The following is a 24,731-nucleotide window of genomic DNA, read 5'->3' on the forward strand; positions in this document are numbered from 1 at the left end:
TTCTCGTCGCGTGCATGCTACGACATAACTTCCCTTTCCGCCAAAGCATCAAAGATGCGTGAATTCGAAAGTCATGTCGTCCTAGTCGAAGTCGTCCACCACGGCTCGCTCCGCGTCCCACATTCTTTTCTCAAAGATAATGTTTCCTATGACATAAACACTATATCGAGAGGGGTATGTAGGGAGCGATATCTTATTATTATGCATGCACGCAGCGTAAAGTTTAACTCGGGGCGCCGACCCTCGAGACCGAAGCCGTGAGCAGCCTCCCGTGAACACCCCGGCGCAATGACCTCCAAGAGCGACCTACGAGAAAGGAGGACGAAGTTATGTCAGTACGAGCACATGGCAGAACGCCTCGTGTAATCATAACCATCAGGGGTAATCACTCCGACCTCCAAGAGCGACCTACGAGAAAGGAGGACGAAGTTATTTCAGTACGAGCACATGGCAGAACGCCTCGTGTAATGATAACCATCAGGGGTAATCATTACCCATCCCCGGAAAATAGGGATAACCTCATCAGCACCCAATGAGTGCATGACTTATAATATAACCAGCTCGACACTTATTCACGATCTCGACCTTACACGTGTATCATAAACACACGTGTCTTCTAGATTGATCCTTCTCTAAGCCTATAAATACCACCTGATTGAACTACGTCGGGCCTGATTCCTCTCTCCCATAAAAGGAAGAAAAGGAGAAAAACTAAGAAGAGGATACGTAGGCAGTTCGCTCAGAAGCGAACTCGGTCCCAACAAGAAATCCAAAACACCCCTTTACATCCACGATCATCAATTGATTGAAGAGTAGAACACAATGGTGGTACAAAATAGTTACATTCATGACTAGTTGCAAGACTAGCCAAGTAGTATGCCCCTCTATTCGTTTATCTGTAAACATGAGAATAAGATACAGAGAGAAATCTTTTATTAGCTATGTCCTGATCGAATTGCTGCCTTGATATTAAGACAATACCATGGCACTCTTTCTTTATCCATTAGAATCTGAATAGCTCCCAGGGAATCAGAAGAGACATGCACTTTCTTTTGCTGTAACAAGTAACAACTTTCAAGTCCAATCAAAATAGGCCGGTTTGAGCTCCTGAAATAGTACTAATTTAGTCCCACCAGCACCAGTAATGGCAAGTAGAATCCCCTCGTGAATTTCTAATTATAAGACCACCTATTCTGCAACCATCAACAGATACAGAACCATCACTGTTCAAACCATCACTGTTCAACTTTACTGGTTGTATCATCAACAGACGTGCAACTAAAGTTACATGACTATACTTCTCACATTTCTCAGTTCTGTGCCGGAATATCATATAATCTTCAGATCATATCATTAAATTCATTTTCTGAATGCTAGCTCGTAAATAAGTTAATTCCAATCAAATTTGCATGCCTAGATATTATAGATGGCCTTATAGGCATGGGTACACAAACATAGAAAACATGATGTTCCCTCTTCTCTAACCCTTTGTCTTCTTAAGGTAGGATTAGTTTATAAGAAACTTTTCAAAAATAATCTTTTTTGTGTTGCAGGTGCAAGAGAGATATATATTGACGCTTTCCAAGAATTGAAGATATTGTTAAAAATTCTTACAATTTCTTCAAAGTGCTCTTAATAATTGAAAGCAGTTAGCAATCTAAGTTTTCCAAATAGAGGAATTCGTGTTTAGCCATTTGTATTGGTCGAGTAAAAGTAACTTCTTGATATCGAGCCGACATCTTGGAACTCCTACAGCAATGTGGCATTCGTTATTCTTATATATATGTTCAATGACACAAAGTAGTTTCTTATTCTTAACCAAAATGATTGCTCCAAGTTTAGGACTATCCATGGATTATTATATTATCTTGTTCTCTTTTATACTTCCAAGATGATTCTAGGAGACTATGAGAGATCTCTTAAGGTTATTTATTTGATTCCTAAGAGCATCTCTAGGTGGTAGTATAACCTGCCTTTTTCTTTATATTTGAAGGAAAAGTTTGAAATTTCTCGGAATTTCATCTCTAGGTGGGTTCAAATCCGGTCGCATCACCTGTTTGTTCACATTCTTGTTCGCAAATTTGGCAATTTGGATGCGGATGCGGAACGACATTGGTAATGTCGCGCGCCATTGCAAATGTCGCCCCACTTTTTTTTGACTTTGATCAGCATCACGCGCCAGTGGTACTGTCGCGCGCCATGCCACTTCTAATGTCGCGCGGGTTGTTTTGGAATTGTATATGGGCGACACTCCAACTGTCGCGCGACAATAGTAATGTCGTGTGGATTGTTTCAAGATAATCGAATTTGCAACCAGCTTCTTCAAATTTAAAGAGTATACTACCACCACCCAGAGATGCTCTAAACTTCAAGATGATTTTGTTTCACTAAATGTAATTTTCTTGCTCTGTCCACAAGACCACAACCATTATTCTTTATCATTTTTCCATATATCCAATAAAGTGGATATAGCTGATAAATCTCGATTAATAATATATATAAATTTGCTCCCAAAAAAATGCCACTAGCAGATATATGTGTGTTGCACACTTGCATTCCTAGTGTAGAAAAAACACTATCTGTTGGAAACTTGCAAAGAGAGTAACTCGAAATATGAAATGAAATAAATTAAAGGGGGAAATATTTGAGTAGCTAGTGACGAGCCACACTCTCTTTTCAGTAATTGTGGTCAAACGTCAGCATGATATTAGCATTACGTCTTTTATTTTTTTTAATAAACTAACCATAATCCACGGACATATCTACATCAACACCATTTCACAAGATACATACGGGACTACCATATAATAATCTCTTCTAATAATAATTTCCTTTTAGAAAAAAAAAAAAAAAAAAAAGTGTTAAAAACAGTCATGACAATTTTTTTCCTTTTTCTTCTTCATCTTTTTTTCATTGTTGCAGCTGAATCTTCAATCTGTGCAACCAATGGTTAGTTTCCTCTGTTCGGGGGTATACACTTTAAAAATTTCTTCTTTATTGGTAGTCATAGTTTGTGAAGTTTTTAGTAATTTTGACTATTGGGTATTGGGTTTTTAGTAGTGGGTTTACTGGAAAATTTGTAATTAATTACTGTTAGGAATAAATGTACAATCAGTTAGTAGAATTTTCAGATAATGTGATAATGTGATACTTTTAAATTTATTATGTAGAAGGATAGGTTGGGTGCATGTACTTCTGCTTACAAACTGAAAGAATATAGGAGATGATTAATAGAACTGACTTGAAGATCTAGTCAATTACGTTTTTCTGTACAATTCTTAAGATTGTTTTTACTAGACTATGTAGTAAATAATTAATATGTGGTTGAGGGAAGTGACTTTTTTGTGTATGTTGTAGGGATACCGATAGTAAGGAATATTAGTGAGCTTCCACAGAGTGACTATGGGAGGGAAGGACTATCACACATGACAGTTGCAGGTTCTCTTCTACATGGGATGAAAGAGGTTTGTGCTAATCCTTCGTAGAGTTAAGTTTTTGTCTGATTGGGTCTCCTTTGACAAGCAAGCATATAACCTCTGTGTATAGTATGAGTTATAAACTGAGGTATGCCAACTTAAAGTTTATCTCTAAAAACTTTGACATCTATTATTGAATCCTTTTTTCCCCCTTTACCCAACTATATCTGTTCCTTTTGATTTTCAGGTGGAAGTATGGCTTCAGACATTTGCTCCGGGTTCACAAACACCCATTCACAGGCATTCTTGTGAAGAAGTTTTCATTGTCTTGAAAGGGAGTGGTACTCTTTTTCTTGCCTCCAGTTCACATGGGCCGAGTCCAGGAAAGCCACAAGAGTTTCCTATCTTTTCAAATAGTACATTTCACATACCTGTGAACGATGTTCATCAGGTAAATACCCATGGAACGATTTTAAATTGGTAAAATAGGATAAGTTAACTTCTCTAGCTTGTAAACCTTATTGCCTTAGCAAGATCCTCATAGGAGTTAATTCTGGGATTTACGCAATGTAACCTATCCAATTGTAGTTTACGTAAATGTGAATCATTAAACTCATTCCAATGTGAATTAATCTTGGTTCTGTCCCATGAGGCCATTACATTCATGTTGATCTCTTCCTTGTGAGGTGCTGATGTAGATTCTGATTCTGTGATAACCCAATTCGCTAACATAAAATTGACCAAGGCCTATTATCACTTGAACGCTTGAAGCACCAAGTTAGAGACCCATAACCCAAGTACCCAACCAATATGGAATGATCACCTAATCTGATAAGGGATTTAGTAGGAAGAACCATCCATCTCATAGATATAAAGTGCCAAAACCGGTGTAACAAGGTTGTTACATGTCTCAAATACCAAGTGCCAAACAACTTAGATGAATACAAAGTTTAAAGAGTACATAAAACTGAATGAGGACCTAAAACTACAGAGGGTATAGTTAAAAGTAAAATAGTCTCTACTCCACTACACTTAGTCCTAGTAATGATCTAGGGAGATGTTTAAGGGTATAATATTTACAATGCTATTTTGCATCATGAGTTGCTTGTTACCTAAAGTCCTTAACTAATAGTTTTGGTGATGCATTGAAGTCATCATTGTGGGCAACTGGACAATGAAGTTAATGTTCTTATTGATATTGCTTCAAGAATTTGCCTCTATAAGTTTTCCTCTTGTGTTTGACAAATAACATTTTATCTCATACTCTGCATGATATTCCTTGATTGTTTTTCCAATCATTGCAGGTCTGGAATTCAAATGATATAGAGGACTTGCAGGTGCTAGTTGTAATATCTCGTCCACCAGTCAAAATGTTAGTATCTCCAATTTTCTTTGAAATAATGTGTACATCTGACATATATTTGCTATGGTGAATGATCAGTGTTTGCAAAGGGTTCTTTTGCTGATGGATATTATCCCCCTATGCAGATCACTTGCTTTCGAGCAAGCATTCAGTACCCGTTGGGGTGTAATCAATATCTAAGTTGATATAATGCACTCTCAGTTCTTACTGTCTGGATTATCATCTTTTTGTTAAATAAATGCTCATTCAACCATTTTAAAATTTTGATTTTGATTTTGATTTTCAGATTCATGTACAAGGACTGGTCTATGCCCCACACTGCAGCAAAAATGAAGTATCCATTCTTTTGGGATGAGGAGTGCTTCCACTCTCCTCAACTCAAAGATGAGCTGTGAATGCATACTATAGTTTTGCCTGGATCTTTCAGCTTAGATATCACTACTAGTATTCTTACATGACTTGTAGAGAGTGGGTTAGAAAGTCATAAATTTTTTACGGTAATGAGTTGATGTTTTGCATTCTTGACTCTTGAGAACAAAATAATAGGATTCTGTACGCTAACAATGTATACTGCAACGGTTGCTGGACGTAATCTTCTTCTTCCAGTAGTTCTCTTGTTCTTCGTATACTGGTACATAATACATCTGGACATCTAGTGCATTTTAGGCTTTTCCGATGAGTGCTAATATTGTCTCTAAGTTACCAAGGTTACATTTTGTTTTTTAAAACCTTGAGAAAATTTTATTGATGTGAAAATGTATGGACAAAACAAGTCACACCAGATAAAAAAGATTTCACTCTGTTCAAAAAAGAGACGTACAAATTAGGAGGCCAAGAAGCACGATCCGTATAAAACGCTCCAATCAGAATTTTCGAAATTGAGCTCCTTAATAAATAAGAGCACTTCTTCAGTGCGCAGGTCGTAAGGTGCGCAGGTGGCCGAGATGTAATGGCGCACCATACATCTCGCGCACGGTAGATTTAGCCAATAAATAAACCTGATACTATCCCTGAGCAACCTCTTGGTTGCATCCAAATTACATGACAGTTTCAAAAACACTAACAAAATGTCTGACCATGCTAGAAAACATCAAAAACATGAACCACCTTAAACAGCTCCAAGCCCAAATGATCAAACTCTCTCTAGACGACAACACATTAGCACTCAGCAAGCTCATTGCCTTTTCAGCAATTTCCAACCAAGGCAACCTTAACTACTCATGTTCACTTGTAAAACACATAAACAACCCAACTACATTCATGTGGAATGCAATCATAAGAGGTTTTTCACAAAGCCAAGAACCTCAAAATGCCTTCACTTGGTACTCTAAAATGAGAAACTCAAGCTCTTTACCTGATAATTACACATACCCTTTTTTACTTAAGGCTTGTACAAGATTATTTGATTTGAAAATGGGTCAGCAACTTCATACCCAAGTTATTAAACTTGGGCTAGTTATGGACCCTTATATAAGTTCAAGTTTAATGTACTTGTACACATGTTGTGGAGAGTTGGGTTTTGGTAAGCTTGTTTTTGAAGGGATTAATGTTAAAAATGTTGTGACGTGGAATGTTATGATTTCAGGTTGTGTTAGAAGTGGGGTTTTTGTTAAAGAGGGTTTAGAGTATTTTAAACAAATGAGAATATTATGTGTAGACTCATTTGATGAATTTAGTTTGGTTAGTGTTAGTTCAGCTTGTGCTAATATGGGTGCACTTGTTTTAGGTAAATGGGTTCATGGACTTGTTTGTAAAACTGGGTTTTGTGATGTGGTTCCTTTGGGTAATGCATTAGTTGACATGTACGGAAAATGTGGAAACTTGGCTGATGCTTGTAAGGTGTTTGATCAGATGAGAGGGAGAGATATTGTGTCTTGGAGTACTATGATTGACGTGTTAGCAATGCATGGGTGTGGTAGACGCGCTATTGATGTTTTTGATGAGATGGAAAGGTTTGGTATTGAGCCTGATGAGATGGCATTTACTAGTGTTCTATGTGCATGTAGTCATGCAGGTTTGTTGCATCAAGGGGAAATGTGGTTTGAGAGAATGAGTTGTGATTATGGACTTAAGCCTAAGATTCAGCATTATGGATGCATGGTTGATTTGCTAGGGAAGGCAGGGAAATTGAAGGAGGCATATGAGTTGATTCAAAAGATGCCTATTGGGCCTGATGCGGCTATTTGGCGCTCCATGGTTGGCGCTTGTTTGCACCATGGCAACTTTGACTTGGCAAGTCTTGCAGCTAGTGAGCTAGTGTTGTTTGATCCTGATGATTCAGGTGATGTGGTGATCTTGTCAAACGTGTATTCCAAGCTGAGAAGATGGGATGATGTGGAGAGACTAAGAAAAGGAACAAGGAAAAGCCCTGGTCACAGTTTCATTGAAGTGGATAATGATGTTCATGAGTTTTTTATGAGAGACAATTTCCACCCACAAATTGAAGAAATTTGTTTGTTGGTTAACAAAATCGCAGGTCAAACTTAAATTATTTGGATACAATATACAAATGCAGAGACTCCAGAGAGTGATGTGTTTTACGATTTTACAATATGAATCCTGTATGGTTATGTATCAAAAGTAAAAGAATACACCCATTTTGAAATTTGGGCATCTTTCACTGTTTGTTTACACGGCAAATGGGCTGGCTCAGAGAAATACACGGTAAAAATGAATTGACTAGTAGGTTATGCCTGGCAACTCATTCCTCGAGTTCAAATCTTGCCAAAAATGAGACTCCATTTTAGTTCCTAATTCAACATTTGAATGGGTTTAACTTCTACAAGACTACATTACTGCCCAACCTAACCTTTTCTTCTTATTCGCGAGCCAACCGTTGTCTCCAGCATATCTGTAAGAATCAAACATTGCCCAAGATTTTAGAGATAGACACGGTAAAAGGAGGAAACAGAGGATGGTTGTTAACGTTAACTACAAATGCAAAAATGTAACGCCACCAAAAACACATACACCTACTAGTAGGCACATATGTTAGGCACATATGTTGAATCAATTACTTACATGTTTTAGTTTTCTCCAATGTCTCAAAAAAAATATTATTGTGAACATGGCAAAAGTTGAATGTTTAAGCTCCATAGTCCACAACTCCTATATACTAATTGACACTTCAATATATATATGAATAAATATAAACAAAACTCTTGTTTTATATAGAATTGGATAAATAGGAGAAGGGGGAAAAATGCATCGTTCACCTGTAAACCCATATATGATCTGTGTGAGTGTTTTTAGCTCTGTCACATTATATACATTGGTAGGAAGGAGTTCAACATGAAGATATCAGATCTCATGAAGATATTAGCATCCGACATCAAAGCTCAAAAATCAAAATGTTGCAAATATCGTGATATTGAGCAAATTCTCGGGTATGGGCACCAATATGTCGTGTGTTGAAATTCTTTTGGCATAACTTTCTCACTTTGGGACGCAGTCAAAGTGTGACTACAAATGTTGAGATTTTAGGAGACAGTATGTCCACCAATTACCGATACTGGTATTTTGTACTTAGGAATTGTTAAGGATCCACCATTCGACTGTTCACTGTATGGAAAACACTTATTTTGATATTCGATCTATACCATCAAAGTCAGAAGCACTCTCACTGTGGCATCCTCATTGGCTAATTCTAAAGATATTAAGAATAATTATAGAGACTTCAAGTAACAGTTCTAATGTAACCTTCGTGCACCATAACTTCCTATGTGCATTCCTGTAAGCAGGCTGTTGACAAGCAAAATTCCAAAAATCTATTATGCTCCATGGTCATGGTGATGATAGCCTTTTGGCTAGGTGACGGCGCCATGGGCATGGTTGATTGCTTTAATAGATTAAAGCTTCATTAATCAGAAATCGAAAGATTTTGGTTTCTGATTGTTGGATGATAGTGCCAGTGACCCAGTGTGCGTTGTGCGTCTTGTGCCTAATTGTCTGCGACGTGTTACCAAAAGTAGACCAAGCCAGTTGTCAAAACACTCCCTAGAGTAGAGGATCTCAAACTTACGTAAACAAAGTAACAAACACATAAATCTTGGAAAGCTTCTTTATTGATTTAAAGTTATACTCTAATAAGGCCGAATCTTTCTCTTAACAACTCACAAAAATTGACAGTTTTGAGGATCCTATGACCTTAAAACATAGATTTTATTTGTTAAACAAAACCTTTAACAATTGTTTCCTTGACTCAATTTTTTTTTTAAAAAAAATAGCTCACCCGGCCCATTTTTGTTTCGAAGTTAGATTTCAGTTTTTTTTACCCAGATCTTCAAATGGGTTTTCTTTGAATTGATCCTTGACCATGTCTAGTGACCTGTTTTCTGTTCATTTTTCCATAAAAGAAGCCGGGGATATTGTGTTTTGTTGATTTTACATAGTGTGCATTGATTGGTTTTTGTCAGAATGGCTCATCCAGGACATAACCAAGGTTTTTTCAGTCCTGGGGTTTTTAGATTGGTACTGTTTTTAGCCAGTGTACTTTTGGTTGGTTACATTTTGGGACCTGTACTACACTGGCACTTGACAGGGAAAATTGCATTCTGTCCCCCGTGCGTATGTGACTGCTCTTCTGACACCATTCTCTCTTCAGGTAAGATTCTATTTTCAATGCCTTAAAGAGCTACCTGTAAATGGAAACGATGCTCGTTTAGCCTATGATGAAATAATGTGTAATAATGGCTACTCTATTTTGTAACTATGGCTACATCCTGTTATTAATAAAGTTTTTGAGTCTAGGACTGTAAATCATAAAATTTGGTTGCTTGTTGCTTGTTGATTCTATCATCTTATATAATTTAAGGAAAAAAGGAGTCACAATTCCCTCTGAAGCTATAGGTTGAATAGCTTCATGCCTAATGGCATTAGAGGTCTTTCTGAGTGTTCTAATGGCACTCACAGGATCTACAGGATAATGAATTGTCTTTCGAACCATTGACATGCTCAACTTTGGTTTAATAGTTTCCCTTCGCAAGACCAAAGCATTTTCGAGTTTCAACCAGCTTGTGTTTAGATTATTGTAGTGTTCATGGTAAGTCCTCTGTGCATGTCAAAGCCGTAAGGAACAGAACAGCGCAACCATAAAACCATAACTAAGAGTCTTGGACTTTAGTTTGATTTATGGTTAGAATGCTGGCTGTGGTGGTTAGTGAGGATTTCCCAATATCTCTGTCATTGAAGAGGACGCAATCCATTTTAGCTTGAGTGAGGGACATTTCAGTCTTTAGCCTTGTTATTTCCGTTTTTAGCTATATTCGTGGATAAGCTTTCCCCCTTCCCTGTTTCTGGAGGGAAAACTTTCCATTTTAAATGGGTTGACTGGCTCTTTTAGCCGTTGACTGAGGCCTCCGGGGCTCCTCTGCCGGAGATCCATTCCTTTAAACAAGTCCTTATGGAGAAAGCCACGCCTTTTTGTCCATGGGGTTTCTTGAACCTCGAGGTACCACAAACTCAATCGCTGACGGTCACTGTTCCAGAAAAGGAGGTGGTAACTGATGTGAGACCTTCCAAATCCTATGCAGCGGTGCTAAAACCAAAATATGGAAGGAATATAGACACTTCTTTGCTGCCGATTCCAGGAAGACAAGGTGAGTTTCCTACTATTTCACTTATTGAAGAGGAAGTTGATAAAGGGATAAAGTTTTGTTCTCAGTCCCTTGTTGGCAGATTAGATATGAACAAAGTTGATTTGGATCGTATAAGAACTTTGGTTCGCCTTCATTGGAAACCAGTTGGTTTTGTTCAAGTAACACCACTGGGAAGAGGGCATGTCATGTTCAGGTTTGACAAAGCTGAAGATTTTCAAAAGATTTGGGATCAAGGCTCCTGGATCTTTGACAAACAAATCTTGAGGTTAGTTAAATGGACGCCGAACTTCTCCACAGAGAAGGAAACTCAATCCCATGCTGCAGTGTGGGTTAGATTTCCAGGTCTTAGTCTGGAGTACTGGGAAGTGAGAAACTTGTTGGCTCTTGGAAAGGCTATTGGCAGGCCAATCCATGTAGATGAAACTACTGCTAAACGAGAGCTAGGCTACTATGCCAGTGTATATGTTGATTTGGATCTGTCAAAGCCGGTTCCTGACAAAATATGGGTAGAATCTAAAAAGCATGGAGTAGGCTTCTGGCAAACTGTTAAACTGGGGAAAACTCCTGAATTTTGCAACCATTGCAAAGGGGTTGGGCATTCGGTGGCTCGATGTAAATTCCTGAAGAGTGATTTGGAGAGAGATAAGGCAGCAAACGCTCATAAAGAGAAATCACCTGTGGTTCAGAATGTTGATAAGGAAGCATTAACGTCCAATGTGGTAGTAGATGTCGATTTGTCTATCATGAGTAAGAACCAGAGGAAGAGGTGGAGAAGGAAAAACACAAATGGTGCAAGTTCTTCTGGTAGTAAAGAAAATGGGGTTGCTCTGGGTATTTCAACTGAAAATGCAGAAAACTTCAAGGTAGTTCCTAGTGAAAATCAAGCTGACAAGCAAGGTGAATCCGAGGAAAATGCCATTCAAATTGAAACTGAAGGTGGTACTAGCATGGTGGTTGCAGAAGCTATACTAACTGAACAAGTAATGGATGGGCAGAACAAGTTTTTGCCTAGTAAGGAATTGGTTGTTGAAACAAGTGTTGAGATCCTTCCCTGTATTGATGTGGTTGAAGCCATAGGGCATGGAAGTGAACAAGGTGCATGTGAGATATCTCCCGAAGGTATACTTGAAATTGTTCCGCAAGGGCCTCCGAGGCCTCTCAAGTCGGGGAAATTAGCCAAGTACAAGGGAATGTACACTCGAGCCAACAGGCCTCTTGCATGTACAAGAGTTCGGGGTTGAACCGGATGGTGATCTTTGGTGTCCATAACGATAAAAGCAGTTGAGTACCGATTGTTCCCACAATGGGACAAACATGATCATAATACCTGTTTGCTCCAATCGGGCGTTAGAAACAACTTTGAGGCTATTGCTATGGTCGAGGAGGACAATGAGAGTTCACAATCTCGGGGAGTTTCTTCAATTTTGCTTGGAAGGGCCTTACTATGAATCCTAACACGGAGAGAATTCCATAGGAAAGAAGAAGCAAAAGTCAAAGGGGCATAAGAATCCTCGGGTCCTCCCTCCGGACTAGATGTCAAAATCAGGTGCACTCTACCCCCTCAACATCTAAATGAAGATAATATATTGGAATGTTAGAGAGGGCTTAGAAAACTTAATGCTATTGATAGATTGAGAGACCTCACGGGACTCATGGCCCGTGATTTCTTGTGTATTCTTTGAACCGATGATCTCACCTCAACAGGGTTACTTAGCTAGGCTGTGGTATAGATTATTATGAGAATCCTATTATACACAATGATAGAATGAGTAGAACTAGTAACTTATGGATCTTGTGTAAAAAAGGAGTTAATGTTTCTTTGCTTTATACTTCTGATCAACATATTACTGTTTCTATTGAGAACTGCTTTATCTCCTTTGTACATGCAAATTGTTCTTTGGTTCAGAGAAGAATTACGTGGGGACGAAGTTAAAGCTTTTCAATGGCATAGCCCCCGTGGCTCATTCTTTGGGGACTTCAATGCAGTTCTAAGATATGAGGAAAAGAAAGGAGGTCTTCTTCCGAATAGAACTTCTATGAGAATTCCGAATTTTGTCAACTCTTGTAACCCGATTGAGAGCAACTGTGAAGGATTAACTTTTACTTGGTGCAACAACAGGAGGGGTACAAGTAGAGTTTTAGCGAAATTGGACAGAATTTTTTATAATGATCTATGGAATCTTAAATTTGCTGGTTGGAGATACAAAGCATGTGCTAAGCAAAGGTCCGATCATTCTCCCTTGCTCGGGCTACATGCTCCGTCCCTAAACCTCACAATATTCCATTCAGATTTCAAAAAGGCATGGATCTCTCACCCTACTTTTATGGAGATAGTTAGAGAAAGCTGGTCTCAAGAAATGGTTGCTCCACCACTTCTACGAAGTTATTAAGAAGCTACAAAGGCCTGAAGGGTGTTCTAAAGACATGGAACATTGAGATTTTCGGTCATCTGGACGTGAGTATTCGAAAGGCTCAACATGAACTTTTGAGTGCTCAGATTTTTGCTGAAGCAAATGTGGATAATGAAGATGAAGACATGATTTCTCAAGTAGTACATAAAGAATGGCTGGTCGATGAGGCAAGAAACAATAGAGCTACTTTGTGGAAGCAGAAAAGTAGGATAAAAAATGATGTTGAGGGTGACAGAAACTCTGGATACTTTCACAATCTGTACAAGATTAGACAAGGGGCATCCTTTATCACTGAACTTCAAGATGAAGAGGGTGTTACAATGACTGAGCAAGCACAAATCAAGGATCACATTGCGCAATTCTATGAAGCCAAGTTCAAACATGTCCTTACTCATCAAGATCCTCAACTCATGGATTTGATTCCAAAGCTGATTTCTGAGGATGAGAACTACAATTTGTGTAGAATTCCAGACTACATGGAAATACAACATGCTATATTCAAGATGGACTCCAATAGTTCCCCGGACTGATGGCTTTGGTGGTCATTTTTTCACAACTCTTTGGAGTATTGTTAAGCGAGATGTGTGTATTGCCATACAATCCTTCTTCATTCATGTTTTGTTCGGGGGTCTTAATGCCAACTTTATCACCCTCATTCCTAAAGAAAAAGGTGCAAAAAAACTCAGCCAATATAGACCCATTTGTATGGGGAATTTTCTTATGAAAGCCATCACCAAGATCATGCAGCTTAGGCTTAATGAGATTGCTTCTAAGATCATTTCTAAAGCACAAGTGGGATTTGTACCTTCTCGATGCTCTCAATCAACCATTGGTCTTGCCTCGGAACTTTTTAATGAGTTACACATCAAAAGACATGGAGGTAATGTGGCTATTAAACTTGATATTTCCCAAGCTTATGACTCTATGAGTTGGGAATTTCTCTTTGAGGTTCTCTCTAGGTTGGGCTTCTCCCATATTTGGTTAAAATGGCTTCATGCAATTATGAAATCTGCTCGAATTTCTATTCTTGTTAATGGTGGTCCCATTGGTTTTTTTCCTATGCAAAGAGGTCTCAAACAGGGTGACCCTTTGTCCCCGTTGCTCTTTGCTATAGCAGAAGATGTTCTTAGCAGAGGCTTGCACTCGTTAACTCAGCATAACAAGATTAAACCTCTTACTTTTGTTAGAGGTCTTGCAGCTCCATCTCACCTCTTATTTGCAGATGATATTATTCTCTTCTTAAATGGTGACATTCGAGGTTTGCGACTTCTTTTTAACCTTCTTGAAGTCTATCAGCTAGCCTCCGGCCAAGCTTTGAACAAGACAAAAAGCAAAATCTTTATGGGAGGCTTCACTCAAAGAAGGAAGGATAAAGTGATTTATGAATTTGGTATTGCTGAAGGGACCTTGCCTGAAAAGTATTTGGGAGTTCCCTTAGACCAAAAGAGAGTCACTAGATCGCTGGTAGCCCCAGTCCTGGATAGAATCAAGAAGAAATTGACTATTTTGGAAAGGGTCTATGATGTCGTTTCAAGGCAGAGTAATCCTTATTAAATCTGTCCTTAATAGTATCCCTGTGTACAATATGTCCATTTACAAATGGCCATCTTCTATCATTATAGAAGCAGAGAGAACTATGAGGAACTTCCTATGGACTGGTGATCCGTCAAGGTCAAGGGCCACAACAATCAGTTGGGAGAAAGTTTGCAAACCACTCAACGAAGGAGGCCTTGGCATTAGAAGATTACGAGATATTAACTCTTCTATGCTAATGAAACTTGCATGGAGAATTTTAACTGAAGTGGATGATTTTGCAACATTCATGAAGCTGAAATACTTCTCTAGGGATGGAGATACTTGTCAATACTACAAAGCATCTTCAATTTGGCCTGGTGTTCGCGAAGCCCTCCTAGAAGTAAAATCTAGGAGCCAATGGGTGATTGGTAATGGCGCTAAAGCTGATCTCATCAGAGATAACTGGCTCAGCTCGACCTCTCTTCAAACATCTCTTGAACTCACTCTCCCGCAACTGAAGGGCTTTAATGCAAAGGTTAACTCTATCCTAGTTAACAACAATTGGTCCATTCCTCCTATTTTACAAAATATGTTGGATGCAGCTGGTCTGAGTATTGATAATGTTCATAGAGGAGCCTCTGAACATGAAGATTATATGGTCTGGTCTCCGGACACTCACGGTAGATTCACTTGTAAATCTGCCTTCGACTCCATAAGAAGGAAAGCCAACCCAATTGGCTGGGCAAAGAGTATCTGGAACTCCCATATTCACCCGAGACTAGCGGCAAATGCTTGGAAGCTCATTCAGAATTGTGCGGCAACTGATAGTATGGTTCAAAAAAAGGGTGTTCATCTTGCTTCTTCATGCAGATTATGTAAGGTTGAAGTGGAAAACCTTTGGGAATGTTCATTCTCCAGAGCTTTATGGCATTGGACTACAAGCAGATTTCAGATTTCTATGAACTTCAATAGCTTTACTGAAGCTATTAGAGTCGCAAGACTTTGGAGTCCAAGATTGAAACATCTTTGGCACTCGGCAGTTGCTAGTACTTTGGTATCTTTGTGGAAATTGAGAAATAGTATCCATTTTGAAGGAAAGCCAAGGGACATGAACATGTGTAAAGCCTCGATTAGATATCAAGTCTATACTACTGCATTATTGTCAAAGGCCTTTTCCTTTAATAATGAAAGAGATAAATTTGTGGGTGCTGCTTGGAATGTTTCTTTGAGACCGTACCCAGCACCTAATATCAAACAAGGCATTTGGCTACCTCCTGAACCAGGCACAGTCAAGATTAACACTGATGGAAGTGCTTTGGGCAACCCAGGTCCAGCTGGATTAGGGGTAAGTTTCAGAGATCATGAAGGTGGGTTCAAGCTCACATATTGGAGATCCATTGGAGTAGATAACAACTATAGGGCTGAATGTCTAGCCATTCTTGAAGGAGTAGAACTGTCTATCACTCGAGGATGGCTGTTAGTCTGGGTAGAATCGGATTCGGCGGCTGCCGTCAGGGCATTTGGATCTAACTTTCTACCATGGGACATAACACCAAGATGGACAAATTGTCTACGACAACTTCAGCATTTCAAAATCACTCACATATGGAGGGAAGGAAACACTACAGCAGATGCGCTTTCCAAAGCTGGAGCTAGACTTACAAATACAAATGCTCAAGTGGTCAATGGTAAGCCTGACTGGGTTAAGAAATGGGAAATGCCTTATGGGGTGTTTTTTAGATACTAATGAGTGACTGTACTGTTCCTTCGGTGGGAAACAGAGAGTGCATGAGAGCTTGAATCAGGGAAGATCTCTTCCCTACACCATGTAACTTCTTTTATTTATATTTATTCATTCTTACCTAGCAAAAAAAAAAAAGTACGAAGTAGGATCCACCAATGCCATTTCTGGATATGGTCGTCCATTGGTTTGATTGGGCATTAAACTTACGAATTCAGTAAGAATACACTGCTAGCAACAGATTTAACACTGCGTTAAATATTTGTGCTATTGTACCCTTTGCTCTGCACATTAAGTCTTAAGAGGAAGGTCTGAAGATTTCCTACTACGTTTCGCCCAATCTTAAGGTGCACCTTCATTGATGAAGAGCATCACAATTTAAAATGCTATAACTTGAGTTGATGATGCTCAGTTCTTGGAAGATTAAATTATGGAGGTATGGTATATTGGTTGGAAGTTATTTACATTCCCGAGAAATCAATGCATTGCCATTGCAAATGTGAAATGTTCAGGAAATGTATTAGGTTCTCTTGGTATACATTGTTCTTAATGAAGATAATAGATTAACAGCTATATATACATAAGGATAGGCTTGTTGATTTTGGCACAACTTATTGGGAGTCGTTTTTGTAGACGTTCTTACTGATGTTTCATATGTTTCGTTATTGAGTATATCTTCTTGTTGCAAGCATCTCACTAAATTGTCCTTATTTGTTTTATTTTCATTTTTTGTTGAATATGCTTATTTTTTTGCCACAATTTGACTCATGTGTATCACTCTGATTGCAGGTTTGATCAACAGCTCGTTAGCAGGTATGTTGAGTTTGTTTTTTCACGATAGCTATGCATATTAATGAATTTGAGAGCTATAACGGTAAACGATATAAAATGTACGAAATAAAGTAAATGAGAGTGAAATAGTTCTTAGGAATCAAGCAACATAAGTAACGCGATTGGGGTCAAAAAGAAATACAGAGCTCTTCCAAATAAGAAAATTACGTAGTAACTTGTGACTGTTCTATTCCTTATCTGTGCTATACATCAGATTTATTAGAGAATAACAGGAAAAGAAACCATGATCTGAAACCTCTCTTACACTAAGGTACACACACTAGCCACAAAATTGCAGAACACATGATCTAAGTTACTCACTTACTCTTATGGCATTTGTCAGTGTTGTTATAAGACTGCACCTTCGTCTTAAACGTGATGCATCTCCGAGAAAGTCCTGCTATGAATAAAGAAGAAAAGTCCTGCTCTTTTTTGTTCTTATTTATATTTTTCTTTTTGTTCCTTCAGGCGAAGTCATGAACCATCATCAGTTGTTCTTACAGTCTCTGTATTTTTGTCATAGTCTCATACTATCAGTCAGCTACTCTTACAGAAATTAGCCTTTCTGTTGTAGGTTTTTACAATCTATAGTGGTTATCATGATTTCCGCAGGGTGAAAGTACAAGTATAGTAGTTGTTCCTATTTGATATGTAAAACGGACAGAAAATTCTTAAGTAAACTGAAAAAGAATTTGAAGAGGCACCTGATTACTTTGAAAGTATGTTAGGTTCTTGATGAAGACAGGGCAATGACTCTGAAGTGCTTCTATTATGTTTTTCGTGTTTTACTTGAATTAATACATATGTATCACATGTTTTCCCATTCTTCCTTTTCTGTACAGACTGCGGCAAACATGATCCTGAATTGAATGAAGAATTGAAAAAGGACATTACAGATTTGCTTACTGAGGAGCTAAGTCTACAGAGAATTGTGACCAATGATAACATGCAACACACCAAGGCATCCATAGTAGAAGCAAGAAAGACCTCTTCTCACTACCAAAAGGAAGCAGAGAAATGCACTGCGGGAATGGAAACATGTGAAGAAGCAAGAGAGAAGGCTGAAGCAGAACTAAGAGCTGAGCGGAAGCTCTCAGCAGTATGGGAAGAACGAGCTCGTGAGCACGGATGGAAGGATCTCAGAAAAGCTTACTTATAAACAATAGATTGTTGTCCGTAAACTTAACCCCCTCTTCCCAGGTGTATATGTTAGGCCTACTCATCTGTTTAAAGCGAGAATATGAGCAACACAATTTTTCTTCGATACATATCTTGTGAAAATTGAACTTCATCTCCAAATAGTAATCAGAGGTTACTTAATTACAGATGCGGAAATTATCCTGAACACTCGAGAAAACTAACTGAATCACAAGCCAATGACCATGGCAGGAATGTAAACAATGGTATGCAGTTCGAATTTTGACCAATGATTCAAGCATACTGTTAAATGAGGAGCACTCCCAAGATAACAAATACATCTAAAATTTCAATATGCATCTGAAAGACACACATTGTAAGCACAATTCGTTAAATCATTACTTCATTAATATTGTTTCACAAGGACATACACAAGAACCATCTTGTTCAGTAACAAAAAATTTCAAAAATTTCCTCTTCAAATTGAAAAATAACAATTTTTTTTTTATTGTACCAAAACCACATATGTAACTGATTTACTGTCTTTCAACCCCTCTTTCTGCAATTCGAACATAAAACTGCAACCAGCATCTCATGAATATCAAAATTCATTGGTATGCTCATGTCAACTATATCCACGACCAGCTCAACAATTCAAATTTGTTGTTAAACCTTTTTTTTCCCTTTGCAGTGGCCTGAATATTGGAATCTGCTCAATGGTTCGAGCAGCAGGTTGATCGAGACTTGAGAGAAGAAAACAAAGGTAAATCAGGTTTACCACGATAACGAGTTATGCATTCTCTTTAACAATAGTAGACTGAGTAAATAGTTGAAGTTGCGCACAATTAACTTGGAAAGATAGAGAATAACATTACAACTTTTAAGTAAAAACTTGGTTCCATTAATATTTCAGTAAGATGATTTCATTAGGATACACAGTACCATTTCCATTCAGCACCGAAATTCTTAGAAATTTCCTCTTTGAAAATGAAAATAATACAGTAGTACAACTACTACAAAGTATACCATGCCTAGAGGGTTACAGTCATTTCTTTTTCGCTGATGAACTTCGTCTTTCAACCTCTCTCTCTGCAGTTCGAACATAAAACTCGGTACCCAACATCTCATGAATATCAAGATTCAGGGAGATGCTCAAGTCCACTGTATCAATGATCAATTCAACAGTCAGATTGAAGCCCAAACTAGATAAAACTCGAACTGCATTTGTTAATCTACATATCATCTGCCTTGTCCCTAGCGGAGTGTATGTCCGTTCTTGTTCCTCAATACTGGTCAATTCTAGATCAGAGCTGTTCTTTGTATTGTCTGATTTAGTCTCTTGGTCTTCTACCATAACGTCCCTCACTTCGACATGTTCACCAACCCAAATATATCCATTGCATCCAAGGATCATGTCAATACCATACTGTTCAAGGTGATGGAAATGTTGTTTCCGCCTCTTCACCAAGTAAGGAGGAATCATGACTAATTGACCCCTTTCAAGCTGCGTAAACAATTGGGACATAAATCAGAAACTGATATAGTAGAGAACTTGTTAAGAGTTATTATGTTACTTTCTCATTTCTACAATATTAGGCTTGCTGTCCAAAAATTTATTTTCATGATGTATTCTTCAAATTCTGCACGCCAATTCTATTGATTGCAAAAGTACAAGGATGATGTAGGAAAACTTTTGTAATGGATACAAGTTGAATAAGATACCTTTCCATACTTTTGACTTCTCGCCTGAAGGTGTAAACAGCCATCATGCTGAAGACCACGCACTTCAGCCTGAAAAGAAAAATGATTGGTGAAAGAAAAAAAAAAAAACAACACACAAATTTCACATGCACCAAAACTAGATTTGTCCCTTCAACCAGCGTAATAGATAATAGAAAATAGGAGTCAACCAGTTCTGGCCACATCTAGACATCCTGATTTTTAATGCAAAATGATCCCGACAATAAACGCAACCATACAATTCACTTCAACTGAGTTGTCTTTTCATTCTGCAAAAGACGGCACTCTTTTCTCTGCTACAGTGAATAATCTTACAAAGAACGAAAAGGAATAAAGCTAATGAACTTACACATATTACATCATTCTCTTCAAAAATGCCTCGCATGTTCAGTTCATCAAGAGCTGTTCGTCGTCTCTGGAAAAAACACGAAGTTTAATGAGAACAGTAACAGGAGTTTTGATCGCAATGTCATTCCAAATGATCTCATATTTTACAGTGGAAAGGTTAAACAAATTATTCACTTCCAAACCAAGTAAAGTGAAATGTATGCTAAGATCTATCTCATTCTTTCCAGGGTAACATTTTACGCATTTGTATGCTGCAACTTATAGCTATTTGTCAATTGGCAAAAGTTATATTACCCAATGACAACTTTTAAGCTAAGGAGAACAAACTATTCAATCAATTATCTGTGGGGTTCAGAGAATCAAGAGCTCTTTGGTCCAATGCTGCAACATGATAATTTAATAAGTTGCCAACAAAGCTGAAATTGTTTGAATGTTAGTTAGCCATGATTCCAACAATATAACCCAGTTAAAAATTATGTTATATTTTCTTTTATATCCATAGATGTGAATATATTGATTCAATTAAGAAAAATTACATCAATACCTACAATTAGCTAGCACCTAATACAAGAACACCCAAGGCCCCCAAACACCCAGGTCTCTGTCTAACCTATCCCCAGTACAAGAACAACCATAATAAAAAATCAAGAAAATAATTTAAAAATAAAAAAGACATGAAAAGAAAATCAGGCACCAAACTTCAACTGATTTCCACAAGGCCAGCACCACCATAACCCACAGGACCACTGCCCAACCCCTCCTCCCACCCTTGCTACCAAACAAGACCAACTCTGTCAAGTATGGGCATCCCCTCCTCTCAAATATCCTCCGAGCACTCAGAGTCCAGCTGGTCTTCCGCCTCATCTTTCCAATCTCTCCTTTTCTCTGTCGCCAACAAGTTGAAATAGTTTTGGTTTACTCTTCTCTCAACAATCACTCACCACACTGACAAAGGAGAAAGAAAAGCTTCTTGATTTGGCTCAATGTGGTGAGTGAATGATGAAAGAAGAGTAAATGAAAGCCACTTTAACTTGTTGACGAAAGAGAAAAGGAGAAGATTGGGAGGATGAGGAGGAGGAAGACCAGCTGGACTTCTGCTTGCTTTTGACTGCGATCCCATAGTCTCTTCCCCTGGTACAAGCATTCCCTACATAATAGATTGCTTTCACCACCTCTTCGCCCCCAGCAAACCTCCTTCCCCTTATTATTTTTCCCACCAAAAAAATTAATTTAATAGCGATTTTTATCACCTTTCGAAACAAAACTCTATTCTTTAACTATCCAGCTATATATTCTGCCAGAATATTTTGTTGTCCATAAGGTTTTGCAACTCTTGTAATATTGATGTCAAGTTTTTGGTTTACAGATTTATTATTTTCGTACATTTCTCTGTAATAATTGCCCTCCCACTCACCATCAGTTCTAATCATATTCATCACCTGAATTGTCAGCCATCTCTCCTCTATCTCCCTTTTCGAATTTCTTTGATAACCTTTTAGTCTTTCCTGATGTCCTCGTTCTTTACCTCTTCCAATATTGCCTCCAGCAATTCAATCAATCATGGTCCTATTTTCCTCGGGTATGTTATAAATATACCTGGGCCTTTTATTGTAAAAATAGATGCTCCTTTCTTCTTCTTCATTTTTTGCCCTTTCCCCTTTTTCTATTCTGATATTTGATATCAGGGACTGCTTTTATTCTCTTTCCATGCATTGGTTTCTATTCCCATGAAACACTTTTGTCACACACTCACGCTCTGGATTTTCTTTTTAAAAGGCAAATATGTAAGATCCTAAAGTACACATAGAAAACAGTAACAACATTTGATAGCCAACTCTACATCAAGTAATATCTGAAATAAAGGGACCAATATATTTACTTGTAGAGTATTAGCCCTTACATCTATCAATTACTTTAACAAGCTAATTAGCTTGTTAAAGTAATTGATAGATGTAAGGGCTAATACTTGATGTAGAGTGTCAGTGTCCAACATGGGACCTATTTGGAGTAGGACCTATTTGTGTTACTACTCTTTAGTTACACAACTAATTCTTAAGACTCAAGACCTTACAAAGTGCCTCCTTACAAATAGATAACTATGAAAGTGGCATATTATGGAAGTTGTAACTATGTTAAAAGATTATTTTCTTAGTCTGTTAGGGTAAAGAAGTAACCCTAGTTTGAAATCGTATGCACAACGCATCTGTGTGTCCGACACAAGTGTCCATAAGTCCGTGTGTCCGACGCGAATTTTTTAAGAGTGAAGTGTTTTTGCTACAGCAATTACAGTTTCTTTAACTAGATGATAAAGAACCATGTGTTATACAAAAAACATTCAACTGCACATAGAAAGGGAAATTCAGAAACAGGAAGACTTCTCACCTGGATACCATCAGGCATATTCATCGAAGAAAGCATCAATACTGCATCTTGGCTAAAATTTATTTCTATTCTCCAGCGCTTTGGAGCAACCTACAAAGAAAAATTAAGACTGAGAAGAACAAACCGAAAGTATTTGACAAATATCTAGACCCTCCCAGAGTCATATTAGTCTATTCATTAATTGGAATTGTTAGATGAGTGAAATTCATATATTGCTAAAGCAAGGAAATTTTCATACATAGAAAGTCAAATACCCATTAAATGTATAGATATAGATCCATCTAAGCAGTCAGAATATTCGGGGTGTTTGAATCACCTTTCTTTACAACAAGAAAGCATAATATTAAGCTTCAAGATGCAGAAAGTCATAGCTACTGCTATTGATATAACCAATCAGACTTCAAAAGTAAGGTAATTGACTACGATCCATGGCAGACCAAGAAGGCAAGAAATAAGATTAAAGACAAACTGTGCCATCAAGGAAGTTCAGGTTTAATCATGCCACATCCCACTCACCCACTATAGAAACTTGGACTTAAATAGAAAAGCAGTAGACTGATACTATCGACCAACATTGATAGAACTCATCTGACAAGGTCAATAACAAGGGAGGAACGATGAGATGAATTTCTGTTGTGTATATAATAATGATGGTTTGAGGGACAACCATAATGTCAATGGGAACATCTATAAGCAAATAAAAAACCTAAGTATTACAGATTTACAGAAATTGAAACATATATAAAACCAGAGATCTCCAAGCAACGGAAGCAACTATAGTAGGGGTCTAGGGGAAGTGGAGGAACTCATTCATAGATGTATGGTAGCATGGGTTGCTTCGTCATCAGGGAATTCCTACAATGGCTCAAGTATTTGAAAAACAACTATTATTATCCTATGAGACCAACATACGTACACCACTTTTCATTGTATCTGACTAGTAACAATATAGAAAAAAGGATTTTTATAATATCCAAAACTTGAAGAATTTACACTGCTCAACTGACATATATTGATGGTCAATGCAATACATTACAAAATCCTAATCTTGCTCAGCTTCTCGGTGGATCCGAGCACAACAAAAATGCATAGATATAGGTTTGAAGATATATTGAGGAATTGTAGTGTTTGTTTTCATATTGCAAAAGAGACAATATAAAGTCAATATTTATGCTATGGTCATGGATTGTCTAGAATAACTTCTCAGTTTGTACTTTGTACTGAAGTGCAGGGGCGCAGGGCTCTACGCTGTTTAGAGGGTAAAAAAAACACTAAAAGCATTCATATAACTAAAATATGCTATATCCACTATCTGTACCTCAACTACGCGCCCCACGACTATATCCCCAGTCTCCGGTTTGTACCTACAATCATGTACAACACCCAACAACTTTTCATCCATGAAACTGCATTCTTTCAAAACCATAGTAATAATAATATAAACAAAAATGATGAAATAAATAAGGTTTACTTACCTAGCCCTGAAAGTTTTAACATAAACGAGCTTATTAACACGCTCCACCACCCCACACAACGTTGCCACCACTTCTCCATCAAGCTCATTAGTTCCATGTCCCCTTTTTTAAAAAAAAAAAAACAACAACCACCAAACAGTTAATAACTAAAAACAAGATTAAGAATAAAAAGATAAAATTTTGCACGGGGGAATTACTTGAGAACACCATCTTCAAGGTTAACAGGTATAGTGTCAGTAACAATGACAGAAGCAGAAGAGTTTGTTTTGGAAGATAAGTGTTGAATGTGTTGAAAAGCTTTCTGTAATCTTATTTTTTGTGTTTGATTTAATGCTAGTTCAACTTCTTTCATCTTTTTTTTTTTTTTTTTTTTTTTCGAGGTTTCAGCTCAAATCTGAAAAAATAACTGAAAGAAAGTTAGGTCATATATGGTCTTGGATACTGGGCCATGGGCCTGGGCCTAAGTGAGACAGTTGTAACGTTCTGGAATTGGTGTTTGCAGGGGTGTGTTTTGGCAGGATCGGATCGGGCCAATCTGATCCGATTTTTTTCCGAATTCTATTATTTTTTTAAAAATCGGAAATTCGGAAATTTCGATTAAATTCAGAAAATTCGGCAATCGGTTTTTTTCTGATGGAATTTGGAATTTTCGGATGAAAAATCGGATAATTCGGATAAAAATCCGAAATTATAAATTCAAATATTTTAACATTAAATCTATTTTATAATTTGTATAATAAATACTAATTTTAGGGTTAATAAATACTAATTCTAG

The 24,731-nt window shown here is 37.7% G+C and overlaps 3 protein-coding genes and 1 pseudogene across 3 annotated transcripts; 3 read left to right on the forward strand and 1 right to left on the reverse strand.

Moving 5' to 3' along the window:
* The first annotated feature begins 2,770 nt into the window (after window positions 1–2,770).
* ABP1 (endoplasmic reticulum auxin binding protein 1) lies at window positions 2,771–5,439 on the forward strand. Its single transcript, XM_086561140.1, has 5 exons — window positions 2,771–2,949; window positions 3,358–3,464; window positions 3,664–3,867; window positions 4,721–4,788; window positions 5,066–5,439. Exons 1-5 carry the CDS (start codon window positions 2,874–2,876, stop codon window positions 5,172–5,174), a joined length of 564 nt encoding a protein of 187 aa, XP_086417266.1. The 5' UTR covers window positions 2,771–2,873; the 3' UTR covers window positions 5,175–5,439.
* Window positions 5,440–5,877: 438 nt separating this feature from the next.
* LOC147499314 (pentatricopeptide repeat-containing protein At4g21065 pseudogene) lies at window positions 5,878–7,266 on the forward strand (annotated as a pseudogene).
* A 1,565-nt stretch (window positions 7,267–8,831) lies between these two features.
* LOC147499315 (uncharacterized) lies at window positions 8,832–18,199 on the forward strand. The gene is made up of 3 exons (XM_086561146.1): window positions 8,832–9,382; window positions 16,833–16,856; window positions 17,717–18,199. Exons 1-3 carry the CDS (start codon window positions 9,196–9,198, stop codon window positions 18,031–18,033), a joined length of 528 nt encoding a protein of 175 aa, XP_086417272.1. The 5' UTR covers window positions 8,832–9,195; the 3' UTR covers window positions 18,034–18,199.
* A 690-nt stretch (window positions 18,200–18,889) lies between these two features.
* RRP4 (ribosomal RNA processing 4) lies at window positions 18,890–24,354 on the reverse strand. Its single transcript, XM_086561145.1, has 7 exons — window positions 24,154–24,354; window positions 23,957–24,058; window positions 23,800–23,845; window positions 22,482–22,571; window positions 20,101–20,166; window positions 19,734–19,802; window positions 18,890–19,515 (listed from the first exon to the last, which is right to left on the reverse strand). The coding sequence occupies exons 1-7, from the start codon at window positions 24,306–24,308 to the stop codon at window positions 19,057–19,059; spliced, it is 987 nt and encodes a 328-aa protein (XP_086417271.1). The 5' UTR covers window positions 24,309–24,354; the 3' UTR covers window positions 18,890–19,056.
* Between the last annotated feature and the right edge of the window lie 377 nt (window positions 24,355–24,731).

Source organism: Coptis chinensis, chromosome 5 (assembly GCF_015680905.1).
Source record: "Coptis chinensis isolate HL-2020 chromosome 5, ASM1568090v1, whole genome shotgun sequence".
Classification (NCBI taxonomy): domain Eukaryota; kingdom Viridiplantae; phylum Streptophyta; class Magnoliopsida; order Ranunculales; family Ranunculaceae; genus Coptis; species Coptis chinensis.

What these genes read in the sequence shown, in the direction of transcription:
- LOC147499315 (XM_086561146.1), top strand. Translation starts at nt 9,196, where the DNA reads ATGGCTCATCCAGGACATAACCAAGGTTTTTTCAGTCCTGGGGTTTTT. An exon ending in TGACACCATTCTCTCTTCAG is followed by an intron (nt 9,383 to 16,832) that starts GTAAGATTCTAT and finishes CTCTGATTGCAG; the next exon opens with GTTTGATCAACAGCTCGTTA. An exon ending in GATCAACAGCTCGTTAGCAG is followed by an intron (nt 16,857 to 17,716) that starts GTATGTTGAGTT and finishes TTTTCTGTACAG; the next exon opens with ACTGCGGCAAACATGATCCT.
- ABP1 (XM_086561140.1), top strand. Translation starts at nt 2,874, where the DNA reads ATGACAATTTTTTTCCTTTTTCTTCTTCATCTTTTTTTCATTGTTGCA. An exon ending in TTCAATCTGTGCAACCAATG is followed by an intron (nt 2,950 to 3,357) that starts GTTAGTTTCCTC and finishes TGTATGTTGTAG; the next exon opens with GGATACCGATAGTAAGGAAT. An exon ending in TTCTACATGGGATGAAAGAG is followed by an intron (nt 3,465 to 3,663) that starts GTTTGTGCTAAT and finishes TTTGATTTTCAG; the next exon opens with GTGGAAGTATGGCTTCAGAC.
- RRP4 (XM_086561145.1), bottom strand. Translation starts at nt 24,308, where the DNA reads ATGAAAGAAGTTGAACTAGCATTAAATCAAACACAAAAAATAAGATTA. An exon ending in CTTGAAGATGGTGTTCTCAA is followed by an intron (nt 24,059 to 24,153) that starts GTAATTCCCCCG and finishes TTTTTAAAAAAG; the next exon opens with GGGACATGGAACTAATGAGC. An exon ending in ATATGCCTGATGGTATCCAG is followed by an intron (nt 20,167 to 22,481) that starts GTGAGAAGTCTT and finishes TGTTTTTTCCAG; the next exon opens with AGACGACGAACAGCTCTTGA.